This window comes from Hypanus sabinus, unplaced genomic scaffold (genome assembly GCF_030144855.1).
Source record: "Hypanus sabinus isolate sHypSab1 unplaced genomic scaffold, sHypSab1.hap1 scaffold_421, whole genome shotgun sequence".
NCBI lineage: Eukaryota > Metazoa > Chordata > Chondrichthyes > Myliobatiformes > Dasyatidae > Hypanus > Hypanus sabinus.
In genome coordinates this window covers 83,107-100,849 of record NW_026781300.1, presented here as the reverse complement: position 1 = coordinate 100,849, position 17,743 = coordinate 83,107, and the positions used below count along the sequence as shown (strand labels likewise).

The 17,743-nt window shown below is 46.1% G+C and overlaps 1 protein-coding gene across 3 annotated transcripts in view; it reads left to right on the top strand.

Annotated features, from left to right (window-relative positions):
- The first annotated feature begins 215 nt into the window (after nucleotides 1-215).
- Nucleotides 216-17,743, top strand: part of LOC132388829 (zinc finger protein 235-like) — a 36,380-nt gene continuing 18,852 nt past the window's right edge. Inside the window, exons 1-2 of one of the 3 annotated variants that reach the window (XM_059961257.1) lie at nucleotides 216-271; nucleotides 7,363-11,285. In XM_059961257.1, coding sequence (XP_059817240.1) covers nucleotides 7,770-8,900 — 1,131 coding nt within the window. In that variant the 5' untranslated portion in view covers nucleotides 216-271; nucleotides 7,363-7,769 and the 3' untranslated portion in view covers nucleotides 8,901-11,285. Of the gene's footprint in view, nucleotides 272-7,362; nucleotides 11,286-15,788; nucleotides 15,876-17,743 lie in introns of those variants that run through there. The other 2 variants (XR_009510352.1, XR_009510353.1) reach the window with 2 other exon arrangements.

Here is a 17,743-nt window from a genome sequence, read left to right as displayed (position 1 = left end):
GTTGATATTGAGTATATTGTTTATGGGAGCCGCTTTCTGCGTTAAAACAGCTGCAGAATTTTCTATACACACACGAAAAAAATGAGGTATGTATATTGAAACAGTCCCTGCAGAAATCGTTAATGGCAGTGTGATTACCCATATGGCAGTGCATTTAATATTTCGCTTACTCTGAAGCACCGAACAAATGCGCAAGCGTCAGGGTTGATGACGTCCCCAAGTATCACGCATGCGCACAGTGCACAGAAGGCCTTGCAAATACCAGGTGCAGGTAAGAGCGATTCTCTACGTTTTTATCTTAAACAGCGACTGAGGGACGATTCCTGTGAAATCCGGACACCGTTACCCGCAATCCCGGGACTGTCCTGCTCTCTCCCCTCTCTCTCAGCACCACGATCCGTACACGGGCCCCGGGGAGCTACCGGCTGATGAGGGAATGGGAACCGATGGATCTCTCAGACAGAGCTGAGCTCCAGCTATCTAAATGCAAGGATCAGGATCTCGGAGAAAGGGAACAAAATCTTTTACATCACCAGTTGAGAAAATCACCTTTGTTCTTTCCTCAATCACAAACAAGGGAACATCTGCAGATGCTGGATTGCATCTGGATTGCTGGCAACATAAATTGCTGGATGAACTCAGCTTTAGTACACTTTTCCATAGATGCTGCCCGGCCTGCTGAGTTCCTCCAGCATTTTGTGTGTGTTCTTGTTCTGGACTTTTCTACCGGTGAGAATATGTTTTGTCCCATTCTCTTTGGGTACATAATGATATCAAACAACTTTGTCCTGGGCAACAAGTAACTTTCACATCACAAATGTGCCGGACTCCAATGAGACAGACTACTGCCCTTCCCTTCATATTCATTGGCTTTACCATCACTGTAAGTCAATTGGGGGAGACTTCAGGGAAAATATTTATGTAGAATACAGAAACTGGTGATACCTGTGTGCATTGTTGGTGATGAAAAATTGCTGCAGAATTTGCAAGTTGGAAGAAGTGGAGTTATATTTGGAAATCTGACTTTTCAAACATAATTTAGCAAGCAAACCACATATGGACAGTATGCAAAAGCTTTGTTGAGAAAATCCTTCATTTCCGGTTACAAGCCTGCTACATAGGTTGTGTGAGAGTGCAAATGAACTGGACTGAACCCAGAGGAGATCAAAGTTCCTATTGACAGTGATTTGCTAGCTCATAAGATGAACACCTCTCTGTATAAAACTCACTGTGCACATATTGTCACTGGCAACAAAATGCACAGTACAAGATTTATGTGCACACTGGTTATTCCAAATTAGAGGAGATATTAGAGGGAAGGAGGGGAGACATCCAGTGTCCCTGATGCCTTCACTGACAAGATGTGCATCCAGCTGCAGCTTGTAACCCTGCACTTTAAGGTGTTGGAACTTGAGGTAGATGAATTCCACATCATCCGGCAGTTGGATGTGGTGATGGATGTGACATGAAGTGAGGTGAGTTGCACCTAAGGTGCAGGGCACAGGAAACTGTGTGAGAGTCAGGAAGGGGAATGCGGTTAAATGGTCATCATTGAATAATCTTGTGGCCATCCCCCACAACAACAGGTAGACCACTTTAGAAAGTGTTGTGGGGAGAATTAACTGGCAGAGGAAAATCAAAGGGGTGATAGGGGATTCGTTAGTTAGGGGGACAGAAAAAAGGCGACTAATATCTTAGGCTTGCTAGATGTAGCGTGGTGTGGGGGGGGCGATATGATTAAAATAAGTTGTAGGGGGAATGAGAGCCAGAATGACAGAAAAGATAGTGGAGAGGGTGAATCGAATTGAATTGACTTTATTACATAAATACTTCATAAACATGAGAGGGAGAAAACTACATTACATCTCATTCTAAATCTGCAATGTGTAATTTATAGTAATTTATAATAGATAGTTTGTACATAGGACAGTCAAGATAACATCGAAATGCAATTGTATCTGCATGAATTAATCAGTTTGATGACCTGGTGGAAGATGACGTCCCAGGGCCTGTTGGTCCTTTTGCTGTGGTACCGTTTCCTGGATGGTAGCAGCATGAACAGTTTGTGGTTGTGGTGAATTTGGCTCCCAATATCCTTTGGGCCCTTTTTACACACATGTCTGTGTAAATGTATTGAATGGCAGAAAGTTCACAACTATGGATGCGCTGGGCTGTCCACACCACTCTCTGCAGGTTCCTGTGATTGAGGGAGGTACAGTTCCCATACCAGGCAGTGATGCAGCCAGTCAGGGTGCTCTCAATTGTTTCCCTGTAGAAAATTCCTAGGATTTCGCCCCATCCCGAACTTCTTCAGCCATCTGAGGTGGAAGAGGTGCTGCTGTGCTCTTTTCACAACACAGCCGGTAGGTACAGACAATCTGAGAGGCCTGCTGACGTTTATGCCGATGAAATTAAAGCTGTTCACCTTCTCAACCCCAGATCCAATGAAGTCAGTATCAACCGCAGATCCAATGATATCAGCCTGTCTCCATTCCTCCTGTCATCCACAATCAGCTCCTTTGTTTTGGTGACAGTGCGGGAGAGTTTGTTTTCTTGACACCAGTCAGAATAATTGCTGGCAGAGTCAGCAATCAAATGGTTGAGCATGGTGCGATGAATGTGCTGAGCTGTGTATGTCACAATGCAAGAAGCCTCGTAAGAAAGCCAGATGAGCTCAGGACAGGGAATTGTGATATTGTAGCCATTATTGGGACTTGTTTACACCCAACAGTCTGAGGGATTTAGAGGAACAAATTTGTAGAGAGATCACAGACAATGCCAAGGAACAAAGGATAATTCAGTAAGTGATTTTAACTTTCCATATATTGACTGGGACTCCCATACTGTAAAAGGACTAGATGGAGTAAAGTTTGTGAAATGTGCCCTTAATCAGTACGTAGAATTCCCGATGTAGAAGTGTGCAATAAGCTGTTAGGAAATGATCCAGGGCTGCTGACAGAATTTAGTAAACATCATACCATGAGATTCAAAGTAATGTTGGAAAAAGAGAGGTCTGGACCACGGGTTGAGATTCTAAATTGGAGAACGGTCAATTTTGATGGTATCAGAAAGGATCTGACAAGTGTGGTTTGGGACAGGCTGTTTCCTGGCAACGGAGTACTTGGTAAATGGGACTTGTTCAGAAGTGAAATTTTAGGGATATAGAGCTTGCATGTGCCTGCCAAAGTAAAAGTTGAAAGGTAACTGGTCCAGGGAACCTTGATTTTCAAGAGAAATTGAAGCCCCGGATATTTTGTTCCTCTAAATGCCTCAGACTGTTGGGTGCTACTGAGATCCATTAATGACTACAAATCACAATTCCACACACTGAGCTCATCTGACTTTTTTGTTGTCATCTTCTGTTGGTTTCTAAAAGCTTCCGAATAGTTTTTGCTCTTTTGTTTGCCCTCTGTTTGACTTTTATGTTGGCTCTGGCTTCTCATTCCAGCCACTGTTGCGTCCTCAATGTTTTCACTTCCTTGGGATATATTGATCACTCAGCTCTTGCTTGCATTTGCCCTATCTATACTCTCATGGTACTATATACTTCTAACAAGTCGTCCATCCAATGTATAATTTCTTTGTGTATGTTTGGAGCCTTTTTTAGGTGCATATGATGATGAGGGGTATTGATCATGTGGATAACCAGAGGTTTTTTTCCCAGGGCTGAAATGGTTAACACGAGGGGGCATAGTTTTAAGGTGCTTGGAAATAGATACCGAGGGAATGTAAGCGGTAAGGTTTTTTTTTACACAGATAGTGGTTGGTGCGTGGAATGTATGCCAGCAGTGGTTGTCAAAGCAGATACAATAGGGTCTTTTAACAGCCTCTTGGATAGGTACATGGAGCATAGAAAAATAGAGGGCTGTGCGCTAGCGAAATTCTAGGCAGTTTCTAGAGTAGGTTACATGGTCGGCACAGGACTGTGGGCCAAAGAGCCTGTAATGTGCTGTAGATATCTCTGTTCTATGTGAAGGAGCAAAGCAACTTCGGTTATTCGCCGATCCTCTATTACCACCCTCGTCACTAAAGATGACTTAATTATCTCTGCTGGGGCCCCTACAATTTCTGCTCTTGTCTCCCACAGGGTCTGAGGGAGCTCCTGGCCATACCCTGGAGATTTATCCACCCTAATCTGCCTCAGGATGGGAACCACATCCTTTACTTTAGTGTGTACGGGGTCCATGGTGTTAATGCTGCTTTTCCACACTTCCATTGACTTTGTCTCCCATTTGCTGAGTAAACAGAGATGAAAGAAAATGAGGATCTCCCTCTCTGCTTTGTTTCCACACATGGATTGCCACGCTGGTCTTCCAGAGGACCAACTTTCTCCCTTGCAATCCTTTTGCTCTTAATCTATCTCTAGAATCGCTGAGGATTATCCTTCATCTTTTCTGTGACGGCAACCTCATGCCATCTTTTAGCCATCCTGATTTATCTCTTATGTGTTCTCTTCCATTTCTTATACTCCATAAGAAACTGCCTGTCAATCCCTGTTATGCAACTCCATTTTGTGCTTCACCAGGGTCTCAATATCTCTTGCAAACCAAAGTTCCCTACATTTTCTATCTTTACCTTTTATTCTGACAAGGAGATACCCGCTTTGTACTTTCAAAATTTTGCTTTGAAGGCCTCCTATTTACCAGGCACACCATTGCAATAAAGCAGCCTGTCCCAATCCACAGTTGCCAGATCCTAGTGTTGATTCCAGGCGTTGATCCATGCCCTGAACACATCCACCTTTCCTACGCTGCTCCTTGTATTGAAATATACAGGACTCAGCATATTCACTGCACCATGCTCAACGTTTTCATTCCTGACTTTGAGGACTGAACAACATCTGTCTCCACAAACTGTCTCCACTACCTGTTCTGTTATTCAGGCTCCCATTCCCCCTGCAACTTTGGTTTAACCATCCTTATACTCACCTCCCAGTATGCAGATCTATCACCCCTTTGGCTTTCCTCTCCCAGATCAATAAAAAGGAGGTGCATACCAGGTACAGGCAGATAGGAACAAATAGGGTACTTATGAAATACAGGAAATTCAAGTGAACACATATGAAAGAAATAAAAGAAGGCATGAGGTTGCCCCAGCAGACAAGGTGAAGGAGAATCCTCAGGGATTCTGCAGATATGTTAAGAGCCAAAAGATTGCAAGGGAAAAAAAATAATCCTCTGCAGGATCAGAATGATAATTCATATGAGGAGACAAAATCGATGTGGGAGATTTTTTTGCATCCGTATTTACTCAAGAGATGAACACCGAGTCTATAGAAGTGAGGCAAAGCCGCATCAACTTCATGGACCCTGTACAGATTACAGAGGTGGAGTGGTTTGCTGTCTTGAGGCAAATTAGTGTGGATCAATCCCCAGGGCCTGATAAGTTGTTCCCTAGGATCCTGCGGAGGACAAGTGTCAAAACTGTCCGGGCACAAGCACAGATATTTAAATAATCTTAAGTGGCAGGTGAGGTACTGGAGGATCGGAGGACAGCCGATATTGTTCTGCTGTTCAAGGAAGGCTCTAAAAATAAACTGAGAAATTGCACATTGGTGAGCTTGACATCAGTAGTGGGAAAGGTCTTGGAATGTTATGTGCAGGAACCCGATATATAAGTGTTTGGATAGATGTGGACTGATTAAGGAGAGACAGCATGCATGGTAGGTCATGTCTAACCAATTTTATAGAGTCTCTCGAGGAAGTTATCAGGGAAGTGGATGAAGGCAAAGCAGCAGATGTTGTCCACATTAGCAAGGCACTTGACAAAGACTCATATGGGAGGTTTGTCAAGAAGGTTCGGTCACTCACCGTTCAAGATGAGACAGTAAATTGGATGAGACACCTTCTTTGGGAGAAGCCAGAGTGTGGTAGCAGATGGTTGCCTCTCTGACTGGAGGCCTGTGACTAGTGGTAGCCACAGCAATCAGTGCTGGATCTGATGTTGTTTGTCATCTATATCAGTAATCTGGATGATAGTGTGGTTAACTGGATCATCAGGTTTGTGGATGACACCAAGATTGATGGTGTAGTGGACAGTGAGGAAGACTATCATGGCTTGCAGTGTGATTTGGACCAGCTGGGAAAATGGTTTGAGAAATGGAAAATGGAATTTAATGCAGACCAGTGTGAGTTGTTGCACTTTGGTCTGACTACCAAGGGAGGTCTTTCACATTTACTGGTTGGGCACGGAGGAGTGTTGTAGAAGAAAGGGACCTGGGAGTACAGGTCCTTAATTAACTGAAATTGGTATCACAGTCAGATAGAGACGGAAAAAAAGATTTCAGCCCAATGGCCTTCATGAACCAAAGTACTGACAACAATAGATGGATTTTATGTTCACTTGTTGAAGACATTGGTGAGGCCTAATTTAGAGTATTGTGAGTAGTTTTGGTCACCTGCCTACAGGAAAGCTGTAAAAGAGGTTCAGAGAGTTCAGAGAAAATTCACAATAAAGTTGCCAGGTCTGGAGGACTTGGGTTATAAGGAAAGATTGAACAGGTCCAGACTTTATTCCTTGGAATGCAGAAGATTGAGGGGAGATTTGATTGTGATAGAGGAGCATAGATAGAGTAAATGCAAGCTGGCTTTCTCCACTGAGATTGGGTGGAACTACAACCAGAGGCCATGGGTTAAGGGTGAAAGGTGAAATGTTATGTGGAACATGGGGAAACTTCTTCACACAGACAGTCATCTGGGTGTGGAATGAGCAGCCAGCACGACTGGTGCATGCGAGATCGATTTCAACATTTAAGAGGTTTGTTTGGTACCTGGATGGTAAGGGTATGGGAGTGGGCAATTTAAATAGTTTGGCATAAACTAGATGGCCCAAAGTGCCTGTTTCTGTGTTGTAATTTTCTATGACTGACAAGAACCTGAAATAATACAAAAATTCACTCTAAATCCTTTTTAACAGACGTGTGGACCAACCATTCATCTCAGCAGGAATTTTTTATATGGTGTTAAAACTGTGGCATGTTAAGTTAATAATACATAAAAGAAAATCCCAGTTGCACGTCAAGAAAGACTATTTGTGTGAGACTGTTTCAGTTACTGTGGGGCCAGGCACCCATGCAGCTCAGCAGGAGGAGGGAATAATACCAATGGAGAGAGTCAAACTGAGCGAGGGTTCAAATTGGAGGTGGCCAAATGCCCCATTCTTATAGAGACAGGAAGAGCATCAGAGAATTGATGGTCATTCCAGATACCAGCACTCTGCCCAGTCAGGAGATGATATCTCTGTCCAGCTTGTTTTGAACCTCACTGTCACAGTGTGATACCAGATCAAACCTTGGCAACTCAAGTAATCTCATCTGAAATGTTGTCCTACACCCATTGATGGATTTTGCAAATCTTTTTACAGGTTAAAAACGAGAAGGAATTTGTCTCCAGGAAGCTCAAACATGACACGCCAGTTTTGCTGTCTCTGTCTAGATATTTAAGAAGTGGAGCAAGGGATTCAATCGACCATCCTTCCTGCTCAGACTGTGGGGACGGATTCACTCGGTTAACTGACCAACTGGCATGTCTGTCATTTTACACAGGAGAAAGGCCATTCACCTTCTCAGACAGTGGGAATGGATTCACTCGGTCATCTCAACTGAAGGTACATTAGCAAGTTCACACTGGGCAAGGCCATTCACCTGTTCTGTGGGTGAGAAAGGATTCAATCAGTTTTCCCTCCTGTGGACACGCCAGTCAGTTCACACCAGGCAGAAGCTGGTCATCTGCTGAATTTCTGGGAAAAGATTCACTCAGTCATCTGACTTAATGGCTCACCAGCGAGTTCACATCAGGGAGCGGCCATTCACTTGCTCAGTCTGTGGGAAGAGATTCATTAAATCATCCCACCTGCTGAGTCATCAGCGAGTTCACACTGGGGAGAAGCCGTTCACCTGCTCAGAATGTGGGAAGAGATTCTCTGAGTTATCCAACCTACAGAATCATCAGCGAGTTCACACTGGGGAGAAGCCATTCACCTGCTCAGAATGTGGGAAGGGATTCACTCAGTCATCCCACCTGCAGAGACACCAGCGAGTTCACACTGGGGAGAAGCCGTTCACCTGCTCAGACTGTGGGAAGAGCTTCACTCACTTATGCAACCTACAGAATCATCAGCCAGTTCACACCGGGGAGAGGCCATTCACCTGCTCAGAATGTGGGAAGGGATTTACTCAGTCATCCAGCCTACTGAGTCATCAGCGAGTTCACACTGGTGAGAGGCCCTTCACCTGCTCAGAATGTGGGAAGGGATTCACTCAGTCATCCCATCTGAAGGTTCATCAGCGAGTTCACACTGGGGAGAAGCCATTCACCTGCTCAGTCTGTGGAAAGGGATTCACTGATTCATCCACCCGGCAGAAACATCAGCGAGTTCACACTGGGGAGAAGTCGTTCACCTGCTCAGAATGTGGGAAGGGATTCACGGATTCATCCTGCCTACTGGTACATCAGCGAGTTCACACTAGGGAGAAGCCGTTCACCTGCTCAGAATGTGGGAAGGGATTCACTCAGTCATCCCACCTGCAGAGACATCAGCGAGTTCACACTGGGGAGAAGCCATTCACATGCTCAGAATGTGGGAAGAGATTCACTCAATCTTCCACCCTACAGGCACACCAGCGAATTCACACTGGGGAGAAGCCATTCACTTGCTCAGTCTGTGGGAAACAATTCACTCTGTCATTCCAACTACTGAAACACCAGCGAGTTCACACAGGGGAACGGCCGTTCGCCTGCTCAAAATGTGGGAAGAGATTCGCTGGATCATCAAACCTACAGAGACATCAGCAAGTTCACACTGGGGAGAAGCCGTTCACTTGCTCAGTCAGTGGGAAGGGATTCACTCAGTCATCCCAACTACTGTCTCACCAGTCAGTTCACAATGGGGAGTGGCCATAGTTATGAATTCCTGGGTTTCGTTTGCTGCGGACTGTCATTTTAAGAGAGAGCGAGAGAGATTACGAAGGTGAATCAGTCTGACTTGCAGCTTGTTTGCATCCCTTGCAGCTTGTTTCGTTTTAACCAAGGACACAGACAATCAGAGTCAGACAGAGACGAAGGAGGAAAAATGGAAGGATCGACACCTGGGAACTAGAGGCCAACTAGAGGTTTGGAACTTTCCTATGCCCACAAGGTCGGGTTAATTATCAATTCACCATACATCAAATTTGTAGTTGTCACCGTGTTTGATCCATAGGAGTGGATCTGATTTGGGGTGTCCTATGAAGACCACAGATGTGTTAACCCTTCCCTAGGTGTGGTGTGGTAATTCACTTGAAGACGATACCGCTTGTGACAAGTCACTTTCGGTGATAAATCTTATGAGGGTTTGGAATGACGACAAATAAAATCGACAGCGACTGTTGTGTGGTTTTACCACCATGGAACCTGTGGAATTCAACATAATTGCCTTCTCTCAACATTTACCCTGGATTACAAATATCTCTCTCATCACCTGAACTTTCATACTTTGCTATCTCAAGAATCCAAGCCTTGTTTCTCCAGAGCTCAATAGTTTGGGAGTTTTATTTAAACACATATATACACATAACATTATTAACTTTTGTTTATCTTGCATAAGTTACTATATTACAAGTAGATTCTAATAAAGATAGTTTTAACATTAAAAACAGACTCCAGGTATAGTCTATTGCTGCTGGTTCGTTTCTAAAACGTTATGATTCGTAACAAAATTGGGGCCTGTATATGAACAGATTTGGGGGCGTATTCATTAATTATCAATTTCATCCCTTTTCATTTATTTGTGTGTGGAAAACCAGCAGAAATGGATGCTGTTAGATGTCTGGAAGCACCAACCTCTGCGGCATTAGAGGACGCCAGAAGGATTGAGTTGTTGAGTCTTGCTAGAAGGGTAAAACTTGCTATGGTGAAATTGACAATGAGGAGGGCACAGATGCAGAGGATAATAGCTGAACATTATGAATTTGTTGGTGTTTTTAAAGTGGAGGAGTTGGAGGTGTTTCCTGAAAGTAAACCTAGTGAGCTTGAGCTCCAGTACAAGTGAGAAAAATTAAACTGGAGGCTGCGGAAAGGCAGAGGCAGTTTGAGGCTAGAGAAGCAGAAAAAACAGAGAAGAGGCAGAAAAATGGAGGGAGGAAACAGAAAGACAGAGGCTGTTTGAGCTGGAAAAGATAAAGAGGTTGCTGCAAAGGAGTCCAGCGTTTTTCTCTGGTGATAAATTTGAGGCCAGTTGGGAAGTTAAATTGGTCCCTCCATTTGACGAGGCAGAGATTGATAAATACTTTCAGCATTTTGAGAAGGTTGCTCAGAGTTTAAAGTGGCCAGAAGGGGTTTGGCTTATTCTCTTACAAAGTGTAATTAAGGGGAAGGCACAGCAAGCCTATTCTGCTTTGACAGTTGATGAAGCAGCTGATTATGACATAGTGAAACAGGCTGTGCTCAAAGCTACGAGTTTGTCCCAGAATCATACAGGCAAAAGTTTAGAAATTTGAGGAAATCCGTGAACCAGACTTTTATGGAATTTGCTTATGAGAAGATAGTGTGTTTTGACCGCTGGTGCACATATAAAAATGTGAATGATGATTTTAACAGCTTGAAAGAGTTGGCTTTAATTGAAGAATTCAAAAGGTGCGTCCCTGATGACATAAAGACATATTTAGATGGAAAGGATGCTGCCACTTTGCAGGAGTCTGGGAAACAGTTGAAGGAGAAATATTCTGGTCTTACTTGTTACTATTGTAAGAAAGCTGGTCATGTGATGGCTGATTGTTCTGTCCTGAAGATGAAAAAGGAAAAGGAGGCAGTCCCAAATGCCCGTGGTCAGTATGTTGAAGCACCTATAAATCCGCAGGGTCCTGGACATTCTATTGAGGCTCATTTGAGGTCTGAGAGGTCTGACCAAGTTAAGAAGGGATTAGATCATTTTATGTCAGATGGGTTTATATTAGTAAAGGAAGGGTCAACCCCGGTAACAGTGAACATTTTTTGAGTTACTGGGGCTTCTCAGTCACTTATGTCAGACAGCGTTCTAAAGTTTGGTGATGATTCTAACACTGGTGAGGTAAATCTTATTAAAGTCATTGGGGGCGACATGGTTTCCGTGCCATTGCACAAGGTAACTTTACTGTCAGGGTTGATTTCAGGACCTGTTAAGATCAGATTATGCTCCAGTTTACCGGTGGAAGATGTTAGTTTGCTGTTAGGGAATGACCTGGCAGATTGTAAAGTTGTTCCTGCAGTGCAGTTGACAACTAACTCAACCACTGACGACCCACAGATGGATTTTAACATTTATCCTTCCTGCACAGGAACTCGAAGTATGGCTAAAATGTCTGCCGACGCAGACGAGCTTACAGCAGAACAGAACCGAGACCCTGAGATTGAAGCTTTAAAAGTAACAGCTCTCTCAGATGATGAGAATGAGAAAGTGCCAGTTGGATTTTATCTCAAGGATGGAGTGATAATGAGGAAGTGGAGGCCACCTGCTATACCAGCGAGTGAGGAATGGGCAATTGTTCACCAAGTTGAAGTTCCTAAAGTTTATAGGGCTGAAATTTTAACTTTGGCCCACAGTATACCCTTAGGTGGCCATTTTGGAGTGAGTAAAACGGTAAACAGGATTACGAAATAATTCTACTGGCCTAATCTGTGGAAAGATGTTATGAGCTTTTGCAGAACCTGTCACACTTGTCAAGTTGTGGGTAAACCTAATCAGGTCACCCCAGTGCCCCACTGTGCTCTATACCTGCATCCGGTGAACCCTTTTCAAAATTTATAGTGGATTGTGTTGACCCATTGCCAAAGACTAAAGCTAGCCATCAGTATCTACTAACTATTATGTGTACTGCATCTGGATTCCCAGAGGCAATACCTCTCAGAAATGTTAAAGCTAAAACTGTGGCGAAGGCTCTTACCAAGTTTTCTACATTTTCTGGTTTGCCTAAAGAAATCCAGTCTGATCAAGGACGTGATTTTACATCTGGATTATTCCAGCAGGTAGTTTATGAACTGGGAACTGAACAAATTACATCATCTGCATACCATCCAGAATCACAAGGGGCGTTAGAAAAATTTCATTCTACCCTCAAAACAATGATTATGACATTAAAATGTTGAAAATGGAAAAGACTGGGATGAAGGTATATATTTGTTTTTGTTTGCAGTAAGAGAGTCGGTGCAGAGATCACTGGGCTTTAGTCCATTTGAACTTGTATTTGGTCAGAGAGTGAGGGGACCTTTGACCTTGTTAAAGGAACAGTGGATTGATGGGGATGTACATGTTAACTTGTTAGACTATGTTTTGAAGTTCAGAAATAAACTACTCCAGGCCTGTAGTCTATTGAGACAAAACCTAAAGATTTCTCAAAACAAAATGAAGTGTTGGTTTGATAAGCGGGCTTGCAAACGAAAATACCAGGTGGGGGATAAGGTGCTTACCTTATCTCCAATGCTGACAAATCCAGTTCAGGCGAAATTCAACAGACCGTATGAAATAGTCTCTCAAATTAATGATGTGAATTATGTTATTAATATGCCCGACTGACATAAACTAACGCAGTTGGTACACATAAATATGATAAAGCCTTATTTTGACAAGCAGGCACCATCTGTGAGTGTTGTAGTCAAAACATATGAATCTGGTAACCCTGAGAATGAAACAATTGACTTGTCTGAGACTTTTCACAAGTCAAACGTGGTCTCAGTTAGGCTAATGAACTCGGTTGTTCTGGAAAACATTGATAACAAGTTGGCTCATCTGCAGCCAAAGCAACAACAACAGCTGAAAGAATTAATTCTGAAGTTTAAGGATTTATTTCCCGATATTCCCAAGCAAACAGCAGTTGCAGTACAGAACGTAGATATTGGTCAAGCCAAACCGATTAAACAACACCCATATCACATGAACGTAGAAAAATGTAAATTGGCTGAGCAAGTGTTGTAAGTGGGGAAACAGATTTAATATGTCTCAGAAGCAAGGACTTTGGACAGAAAATGATTTTATTTACAGAAGGCAAACGTGGGAAAACGGCAACAGAAGCAACACGCACAATTTACAGCAGTCGTGGGGAAAGTCGGTTCGGGAATAAAACACACACGGACAATTACTAACGAACGTGGGAATATCGCCTGGGAACAAAGTGCACGCGCATAACACCCGCACACACACGCGCGCACACAAGCCAAAATTCTATACGATATCCGCCAGCCCTTGACCCTGTGCAGGCACAGCTCTGTGTTATTAAAGAGAGTAATCAACGCTCCCAACCCTATTCAATGCTCAGCTCACTAACAATTTCTCCAGCGCCGTTCCACGGTTCTCAGCCTGGAGTGAAGCAGGGTGCCTCTCGGAGATGGCAAAGGGAAAGCACACGCGGCTCCTTTATAGTGCTCAGGGATGGAGGGTCCAGCCCAAGTCATCTACAGAGGGGCCAAAGGCTCCGTGCCAGCAGAGTGAAGCCGATTAGAAAGGCCGATTGCTCGAGGCCAAGTACAAGGCTAATTAAAGGGGCCAATGGTGAGGTGTGTATTTGGCAGGTGGTGTGCCTTGACCAGGTAGTGGGTAGGTTTGTCACGTAACAGTCACGACCCCTCCAATACAGTCTACCCCTCGGATCCACGCCACTCGCCAAGCATTACATGTAACAGAGTGAGAAGGAAAGTGCTATATCTTAATGGAAGTCTTACACTTAACTATTTCTAAGGTTAACGCTGTATGTGACTGTACAGAACTAGAGAAAGACAGACGTGCTCTGAATAACATACACACAGCGATGATAACGAGAGGTAAAACGTAGAGAGAAGGCAATCACGCCGAATTCCACGGGTTCCGCGGTGGTAATTAATAAATATCAGTGGTGGAAGATCCTCCGTCGAGTCGTTCCAAATCCACACACGAATTACCACCAGAGTGATCTGTCACAGGGATGCCGTCTTCAAGGGGTTACCACATCACACACACAGGCAAGGGGTAACTTCGAGAGGCTCCACAGGACATTCCCAGAGCCACTCCTTTGGATTATAGGGAGTTACAGCCACACATCCGAAGTGCATCGGATCGATGATCACCCCACCCTTGTGGGTGTAGCAGAGTTCCAAATCCCCAGCCTCGACAAGCTGGAACTGCTGCCTTTTCCAGGTTCGCTCCTCTCTCTCTCTCTTCTTCCGACTCCTGACCGTGACTGTCTGTGTCCTTGTTTTAAAGGTAAACAAGCTGCGAGTCGGTCAGTGAACAACGTCATAGTCCTGCCTCACTGAAGCGCTCTGTTAAAGTGACAGTCCACAGTGAACGAAACCTGCGGGTCCGTAACAGTGCATTGATGGGCGAGGAGGGGTTAAACCTTGATTGGCAGGTGACGTGCCTTCCGACCGGGTAGTGGGCAGTGATGTCACGTGACAGTCACGACCCCTCCGATACACTGGGTCAAGCAATATTCTCTCAAACAGTTCAGTCTCTGTGTACTCCCGACATGAAAACAATTAACCCTGTCTTTCCCTCCAGGCGACCAAGGACGCTCGGAGTCGGCTTTCCTCCAGCAGCTGGTTCTGACAGCGCATGTGCCTGGATCCCAGCTCAGAGTAGAAGAAGAAGAATGTCCTTAACTCCTGGTGGAGTCTTCGGGCGCCGTCATGACAAGTTTTTGCACCGATCTTTCTGGTGATTGCTCATGGCGTTTCTGTGGCATTCTCCAGTTTTATTTTTACGGGGTCGAGTTGCCAGCTCGACGCTCAACCCAGCACGGATGGAAAGCGTGCAAGGGAGCCGGCTGGCCTTGAACTCGGGACCCTTCGCTCCGGAGTCCGGCGCTGATGCCACGACGCCACCAGTCGGCCCCGCCTCAGAGTGCCGAGGGGCAAATTCCATCCACACAAGGTGATGGTTCGAGGACGGCATTTGCCACATTCAGGTTGCCATCGCAGGGAGCTGTATGCTTGAGAGACATAGCGATCTATTCGGGAATCTCTCCCTCTAGACCTTCTGGAGAAGGCTCCAGAGTCAGGAAGTAGATCCCGCCAGGCGTCCACCAAAACAAAGGAGCCGACTAACTCCTTCAGCCTCTTTGCCGATGCTGTGTCGCGCTGGAGACTGCAGAGGTTCCCCACCTCGAAGGTACATTTGAAGTCCCCAACCCCAGGACCCATGGAGCTCAGTAGAGTGGACAGCTGACGGAATAGGGAATAGGTGAGTCAGCATCACCCCGCCCCTCAAGGCAGACACGTTGTTGAAATGCAGAGGTACAGCAGCCAGGCGCACGGCCAGATGGGGCAGGCGGCTGGGCTCGACATCTCGAGCTTTAACCATTTCCGGCTGGAAGGTCGAGGCCAACAGGATCGTCACCCCGCTAGAGATGGAGCTGAGGAGGCTCATGTAGACCCCTCCTTGCTACTCCAGTAGCCAAGCGGACTCGACCCCCGGGATGGTATGGGTTCTCTACAGGAAATTCACCGCGTATCTCCCATCCCTGAAGACTGCAAAATTGTTTTCTCTGCGGAGAGAACCATTGCTACCATTGACATTTAGACCAGCTACAGTGAGCTTCATGTTGGGAGTTTACTAGGCCTCAGCAACAATACACTTCCCGGTGAGAGCGGAGGCGCCCTCAACCACACTATCCTGAGAAGAAGCAAGAATGATCTTTGCTTTCCGGGCCCGAGTGGTGCCAACGTCACCCTGTGACCCACCGTCTCCCGAAGGAGCGAGTCTGCTTCCCACTGTGATGTCCCTCACTAGGTCATCCAGAAAGGCTTTCAGCTGCCGTCTGTCATTTCCCCGACACAGCATTCCTCTTCCCCTTCCCCTTCCGTCCGAGGATGACACGCAGAGATTTCACCAGCCTCGGCATGCTAGACCAACGAAGCGAGGCTAGTTTAGGCCGGTGCTTTGCACCCACAGAGGTGAGAATGAACTCTCTGATTTGCTCTACAGGTATCAACAGGGATTTCTCAGCAGGGGTGAGGATGTCCATTGTCTCACTATCAAAGGAGTCTGCCTCCAACCCCTCACTGCAGACAGATTCCCCATCTTCCTCCTCGTGTGTTCTGGAAGGTAGCTGCACTTGTAACCCAGACTGCGCAGCGGGTACCTCACTCTAACCTTCCCGCTCCCCCGTCGCGTCAGTCTTATCCACAGTTACAACAATGGAGGGATAATCCCCAATAACTCCCTGCGAGCCATAATTTCATGGCCCCGGCCTGCAGAGTATATCACCCTCCCCAGGAGGCAGGTACGAGGTGGACTCCAGCAACGGAGGTCCTAGGGATCCACTGGCAGCCTGCTGAGAGTGAGAGAGCCTGGCCTCCTCTCAGTTTACATTATTCCATACCTTTGCTTACTACTAACTGCTAAGGTCTGGGTGCAGGGCTCCAGGACAGTGTGGAATGAGCTTTATCCTGTGGGTTGGAGTGGAGGGAGATTCTCTTAATATCTGACCCTGTGACAGTCTGATGAGACTCTGTGGAGGGAGCTCTATAAGACGGTCTGACTCTTTGAGCGTGTGATGAAACGGTGTGGAGCGTGCTTCACTCTGTGTCTGATCCGGGGAGTGGAGGTTGTTGCGATGTGGAAGGAGATTCCCTCCGTGTATAATCGGCGGACTGTGTGGTGGGATGATGTGAAGGGAGCTACAGTCTCTGTCTGACCCTGTGACTGTGTGATGTGACGTTGTGGAAGGAGGCTCGCTCTGTGTCTGACCCCGTGACTGTGTGATGTGACGTTGTGGAAGGAGGCTCGCTCTGTGTCTGACCCCGTGACTGTGTGATGTGACGTTGTGGAAGGAGGCTCGCTCTGTGTGTGACCCCGTGACTGTGTGATGTGACGTTGTGGATGGAGGCTCGCTCTGTGTCTGACCCTGTGACTGTGTGATGTGACGTTGTGGATGGAGGCTCGCTCTGTGTCTGACCCTGTAACTGTGTGATGTGACGTTGTGGAAGGAGGCTCGCTCTGTGTCTAAACCCGTGACTGTGTGATGTGACGTTGTGGATGGAGGCTCGCTCTGTGTCTGACCCTGTGACTGTGTGATGTGACGTTGTGGATGGAGGCTCGCTCTGTGTCTGACCCTGTAACTGTGTGATGTGACGTTGTGGAAGGAGGCTCGCTCTGTGTCTAAACCCGTGACTGTGTGATGTGACGTTGTGGAAGGAGGCTCGCTCTGTGTCTGACCCTGTGACTGTGTGATGTGACGTTGTGGAAGGAGGCTCGCTCTGTGTCTGACCCTGTGACTGTGTGATGTGACGTTGTGGATGGAGGCTCGCTCTGTGTCTGACCCTGTAACTGTGTGATGTGACGTTGTGGAAGGAGGCTCGCTCTGTGTCTGACCCTGTAACTGTGTGATGTGACGTTGTAGAAGGAGGCTCGCTCTGTGTCTGACCCTGTGACTGTGTGATGTGACGTTGTAGAAGGAGGCTCGCTCTGTGTCTGACCCTGTGACTGTGTGATGTGACGTTGTGGAAGGAGGCTTGCTCTGTGTCTGACACAGGAATTTTGTAATGGTAGAGGCCGAAGTGATATATTCTCAATGTCCGGCCATGGGAGTAGTTGGTGTGGAGGGAATTCTCTGTGTCTGTCCCCGTGAGTGTGTGATCCTACAGTGTGGAGCGAGATTTACGCTGTGTCTGATCCTTGGAGTGGATGATGGGACGGGTTAAAGAGAGCTTCATTCTGTGTCTGATCCATGGGCAGTGTGTAGCGAATTCCACACTGTGTCGAATCCTTGGAGTATGTGATGGGACGGGTTAAAGGGAGCTTCATGCTGTGTCTGATCCGT